This window comes from Mus musculus, chromosome 1 (genome assembly GCF_000001635.26).
Source record: "Mus musculus strain C57BL/6J chromosome 1, GRCm38.p6 C57BL/6J".
Classification (NCBI taxonomy): domain Eukaryota; kingdom Metazoa; phylum Chordata; class Mammalia; order Rodentia; family Muridae; genus Mus; species Mus musculus.
In genome coordinates, this window is record NC_000067.6 from 82,718,533 (window position 1) to 82,724,703 (window position 6,171).

The following is a 6,171-nucleotide window of genomic DNA, read 5'->3' on the forward strand; positions in this document are numbered from 1 at the left end:
AAAGGGAAGAAATAGTTAAAAATTAACTGTAAGTTTGCAGGAAAGCCTATGTTCTATGAATTCTGATGAAACACACTGAAAATGTAAAATACCAATAAATGTTTATATATACAAACATAAAATTGTCTTTCTAGAAATTCTCCTCTTCTACAAGGAGGGGTGTTTCTGGAATAAAGTCATCTACAATGTTTATTTAAAAATCCCAAAGCAAGTAAGTATTCTATTTTATCCACAATCAATGAGTCCTTTCATTTGTATTTATTTCAGAAAACCTATTCCATCAACTGTGAAAGCTGGAGACTTAGAGAAAATCATAAGCCGCTGTCAGGTGTGCATGAAGAAAAGACATTGACGAAATCAAAGAAACCAGAACCGTTTTTTTTTTTTTTTTTTTTTTTTTTGTTCCTTCTTAAGTAACAAAGTCATGACTTAGAACATGAATTTACTTAGGTCTTTCTCTCTAACCTTAAAGATGTAGTAGTGCAAAGTTTCACTACACAAGAAAGCATTTCATTCGTTAGTCTGTGATGTGGGTCTCTAAACCTGTAGGTTTCAAAGTTCCCTGTGGAAAGGCAACAGCTTGCCACAGAATATCGCTGAAATCACATTCCAGTTGTACCCAAAGAGCTGACTAAATGTTGATTGTGTGGAACTTGAACTACAAGCTAAGAGAGGTCTGTCCTGTGGATGCACGGTGTGTTCCTTGTCTCCCACTCCTGAGCAAAGGAGTGCGGTTCCTTCCATCTCCTCCCTGACACCTTAGACTTCAACTACAGAAGGAGAAGGGAGTATACCATCAAGCACACCGTGAAGAGAACTGGAGGGTCAGAGCTGCTGAGTGGTGTAAGGGCTAGAACACAGAATAAATGAGGCCCCATGATGTTTCAGGACTCATTTAAATATGCACAAGGCTAGGACCAAAGGAAACTTCCTGAAGCGAATCATAACAGGCTTGTATATAAAGTGTAGTTTTGTTTTCTGTTTTGTTGACGATGTCTATTTGCTTATTCACTGAGCTCTTTTTACTATGTCAATAGATTCAAAGCTGGTAAAACGTTTACCCTTGGGGAACTAGGTTTTACTAGGATGGCATACACATACATTGAAACATTTCTCTTTATTGTTTTCACAAGTAACAAGGACACTGCTTACTAAATGTGCACTTTATCCCCACTCCTATCAACGCCGACCTTAAATAATTTCACCAGGAAATAATCAGGTTTATCCGACGCAAACATTTTTTTCTTTGCTCTAAACAGTACATAACATGGATTTACAGATTTGTTCCTTTGTTAGTTTTATAACTTTTCCTTTGGAAAACACACACGTACGCCATGATTTTTATGTTATAGATTCTTCGCAACCATGTGGAAAGAGACCACTGGGTAAAACCTTACTGTACTGTACACAGCTGCTATATGTCTTAAAACATGTTCTTAAGTATACAGATACATTCCACAGTTACTTAATTGAGCTTAACAAGTTGTTTTCTTCAGTTCCAAACTATTTCCCATATACTGGACTGGACCGGCGGTGCAGGGGGTAGTGAGAGAGACTTGCTTCTGATCTACCCTCAAAGGAGATAACAAACCCCGTGTGTGGAGACTCTCACGCAGGCAGGAAGCCCATCCTCTGCTGCTTCACCCCCTTCCCTACACGGAAAACAAACAAAGAGTCTCAGCTATGGTTGCTGTTTTAGTTTTCCCTTACTTCTATTTCACAGTTCAGCAGGCCTGAGAGAAGATTTAAAAATAAGAGCACTTGTTGCTCTGCAGAAGCCCCTAGTTTAGTTCCTAGTACCCACACTGGTACTGTTTCACAGTAGCCTCTTCCAGATGACCCAACATCCACTTCTGGACTCTGCACCCACGCTCAGCTAGATATACAAAAGTTTTAAAACTTTTAAAATAAGATCTATGTCCAGGCTAAGTTCAAAACCTCTAACTTCTCTTAGGCATGCCAGAAGCTAATGTCTGAAAAATATTAAGAAATCGGGAACTTTTTAATAATCAGATAGTGTCGTACTATTTGAAGACTCAAAGAGGCCAGGCATTGTGAGGCAAACCTTTGAGTGTATTTCTTGACCCACGGAAGTGGACGTGATGGTGCTGATACTTAAGTTCAGGCTGGTGCTGTAAACTCAACTGCTTTGTATTTGGAAAATGTGACCCAAGAGCACAGACAAGGGTTGTCATTCTTTACCATTCGTGTGACCACTACAAGACATTTTACACCTGAGCTGAGACATGCAACATCTCATTACAAGTATGTATTTCAGCTAACATTTTTGTTTGAAAAATATCCTGTTGTCCCACATACATTCCAGTAGTGAAAACAAGGACTAATCTCCTTGGCCAGTGTAGGAGTAGCAGCTGTGGCATTCAGGAGCTTGTCCTAATTGCCCATTGTAGATCATTCTAAACCTGCAAAGTTTGAAACTGTAACTAGCAAACAGAAATCTGTGTCTTGTCTTGATGAGAAGCATCTCATTGTACAACCCAGGATGACCCCCAAATCACCACAAGTTTTCTGCCTCAGCCACCCAGAATTTTGTTTTCAAAGTTTTCATCATCCTCTCATGTTCTCCACTCAATAGGCACACACCCAAGAAACTGGCCACAATCCTTTTCACCTTTGTCTCTCTTTAAAACTCACTGGTGACTTTCAGGGTAATCTATTTCACTACTAGACTGGTGCTGATGTCACAACAGCTACCCTTCATTTGCTCATAGGCCCCTTTCTTCTTCTGTCCTCTTATCAGTATTTAAAACAGGTAATACTGGACACCTTAATGCCCAAAGAAGCCATATCAACAGTCAGTCATTTGTACTTCTAAGAGTGAGCAATAAAATACAGCCCGTGCATAGTACTTCCCAGATGTTTATGAGTAAATTATACATTTAAAATTCAATTTCCTATGTGGCTGGAGAAATGGTTCAGTAGTTCAGAGTGCTGGTTTCTCTGCAGAGAACCCAAGTATAGTTCTCAATACCCAGGTCATGCAGCTCAGGACTGCTCAAAGGGACCCCGCTGGCCTCCAAGGATACCCACATATAGGTGGCATTCAAGGATACCCACATATAGGTGGCATTCACTAGCACAGGCACTGCCACATAAATACAAATAAATCTTTCAACATTTTTAACTGATTAACAAAACGTTTGTTTCAATTTTGGTGCTTCAACTTTGGAGTTTCACAGTGTGCTAAAACAACCAACTTGTCAATTGTTCTTTTTTTGCAAGATAACACATTATTAATTTATTTATAAAAGTATTAAAAATGTTTAAATTTGAATTTTATTGTTAATTTTACAAAGGTTTTCTATATTTCAAATGTAGCTTGCTACCACTAAACTTAATTTAATATTCTTCTCAATAACCACTTGAAATTTATTTAAAATATATCAAATATTTTATATTGTTATATCCTGACAAAATTATAATGTATTACAATGTACTAATATTTCTGTAAATATAACTAAAGTTCTATTGTTTTGTCAAAATAAAAGAAAAGGAACAATTCTATCATATTTTGGGTTTTTTTTCTAGTGGAAGATAGTTTATTTTGGACTGTAAAAATAATAGTCACTATAAAGCAATACACAACTTTGAAATTAAGAAGAATATCAAAGAATACTAATTTTCACCGAAAATAACCATCAAATTAAGATAGTAAGAGATAACTATAGTATTCTGAATCTTGATGCCTAAAAAAGTAACCTTGCCATAAACGAGAAACAGTAACTGAAGAATGTCTGAGTTGAAAAGGGGAAATAAGGTAAAACCTATCAGGGTTTAATCCCTAATGGGAAACCTAAGTAGCAATGGCTAGAAGTCATGCATCAGGATGAAGCTAAACTAAGTGGATGAGATTATTTGGTTTTATATATTATGAGGTTATAGAAAAAGCCAATGGCATTAAGTCACAAACAGAAATGTACACATGAGTGAGAGAAGAAAAGGAAGACCCATCATGAATCTATAATACAGGACACAAGAAGGAATAGACTTCCATGTGCATGGAAGAAGCACCATTCATGCCACATAACTTTTCATTTAAGACTGTATCACACACTATTAGGTGCTCTGACATTCTATGAAACACTGTCTTGTTTAATAGACTCACATGATGCCCAAAGATAAATGATAAATCAGGGTTACAGAAGAAGACCTGGGTTTGATAACTGAATTATGGATCTTTATTTAAAAGTCATTTCAAAACTTTGAAAAGAAAGGGCTAGGGACAAAAGAAAAAGAAGTCTGCAACATTTAAGAAGTGTAAGGGAGCAATAAGACCCTTGATAGGTTATTTCTCTGCTGCTGCTGAAATCAACCCATTTAAACCAGATTAGATTAGATTAAAGACAGGTTTATTGGGAAGATGCTGTCCGGCAAATGGGTGAGTTCACTGGTGCCAAGGACTGAGGACAAGGAAGTTGCCATGGGGAAAGGGAGGGATAAGAGAGAGAAAGGAGAGAGAAGGGGAAAAAAGGAGAGGGAGAGGAAGAGGGGTGAGAAAGAGGGATGAGTGAGAGGGAGAGAACACATTTAAAAGTCTTGATAATGTATGGCTTACCTAGCTTATCCATACTTACCCCCAAAGGCCTTGACTTGGAATGACAGGATAATGTTATTTAATCTGTCCGTAAAGGAGGATTACTTGTCACTATAAATTAGCAGGACACACCACCCACAGTAGGCCCCTTTGAAATAAAGATTATTTTGAGACAAAGACACTTAAAAAGTGTCTTCTCACATTTTTACAATTTACTACAATGGTCAGCTTCTGATACAGATTATAGATCCTAAGAACTTCTTTGTGTCTTCATTTTTCAATATTCCAACATACAAGCAAAAATTACTAATTAAAAGTGTATGCTTCCATTCTGTTCACCTGCTGTTTTATGCCAATTTAATTGGGGTCTCACTGAGACCTTCAGAAGGTAAAGGGAAATTTTGCTTATCTTAAACCAATATTAGGAAGGACACACAAGAATGAAATTCAGAAAGTTTGACACATTATTTTGAAGGAAAATAACACTTCTGGGGGATCATCTGAGATTTTCTTTGTTTGGGTTTTTGTTGTTGTTTTGAGTCAGGGTTCATTGTGTAGTGCTGGCAATCCTCCCACCCTCTTACTTCTGGTTCCTTAGAACTGTAGTTATAAGAATGAGCCAAAGATTGACTTTGGAAGTATTTTTAGATTCAAGACTATATCACTTGAGTAAATACTCTTCCTTTGCACAAGGGAGTGAGAAATTTGTTCTAGAATCACAGCTCATATCCACAAGCTTATGTCTCTTATATAAAATTGATGGTTGCAGATAACCTATGCACATCCTCACAAACACTTAAAACTGTTTCTAGATTACATATATTTAAACCAATATAAACATGTTAGACTCTATTAGTAGGAAATAACCACAAGAAAAAGAGCATGTATGGGCCTGGAGAGATGGCTCAGTGGTTAAGAGTTCTTCCAAAGGTCCTGAGTTCAAATCCCAGCAATCACGTGGTGGCTCACAACCATCCGTAATGAGATCTGACGCCCTCATCTGGTGTGTCCAAAGAAAGCTACAGTGTACTTACATATAATAATAAATTAATCTTTTTTTTTAAAGTATCAAGGTGTTTACTGTTTAAAAAAAAAAGAGTGTGTATGTTTGATATAGATAATGACACAGGCCTTCCACTCAATACTTAGCTGAGGCTGGTCTGGAACTCTTGATCCTATAGCTTCTAGCTCCTAAGTCCCTAATACTGGGATTTCAAGAGTGTGGCACCAGGCTCAACTATAATATGGAACAGATTGTAAAAAAAAAAATTCTTTAACCCTGGTTGGTTGTCACCAAGGATGAGAAACAGTGGGTGAAGTTGCTAGGTTATGAAAATAGAGGCACACGTCGTATTTCCTGATTTGGCTTCCCGTCTATCCTTCTATGAGCAAGTATGGTTCTTGCCTTCCAGAGGGGAGCCACAAGTTGGGTGTTTAGATTTGAAAGAGATTTCTGACCCCTACTATCTTGAAACCCAATTCAGCTTCCCCTTTTCTCGGATTCTTAATTTGTAAGTTTTAGGGAAATCACAATTAGACTGCTGAAGAATTACTTCCAATATTTAGTTATATATGCAAATTCGCGGGCCACCATAAGAATTTTTATTCAGGCGTTC

General features: G+C 37.4%; 1 protein-coding gene and 1 long non-coding RNA gene across 2 annotated transcripts in view; one reads left to right on the forward strand and one right to left on the reverse strand.

Annotated features, from left to right (window-relative positions):
- Col4a3 (collagen, type IV, alpha 3) overlaps positions 1 to 3,527 on the forward strand; it is a 135,139-nt gene extending 131,612 nt beyond the window's left edge. Inside the window, exon 52 of the mRNA NM_007734.2 lies at positions 268 to 3,527. Coding sequence (NP_031760.2) covers positions 268 to 352 — 85 coding nt within the window. The 3' untranslated portion in view covers positions 353 to 3,527. The remainder of the gene's footprint in view (positions 1 to 267) is intronic.
- C430014B12Rik overlaps positions 1 to 6,171 on the reverse strand; it is a 34,395-nt gene that overhangs the window by 27,006 nt on the left and 1,218 nt on the right. The window lies entirely within an intron of this gene.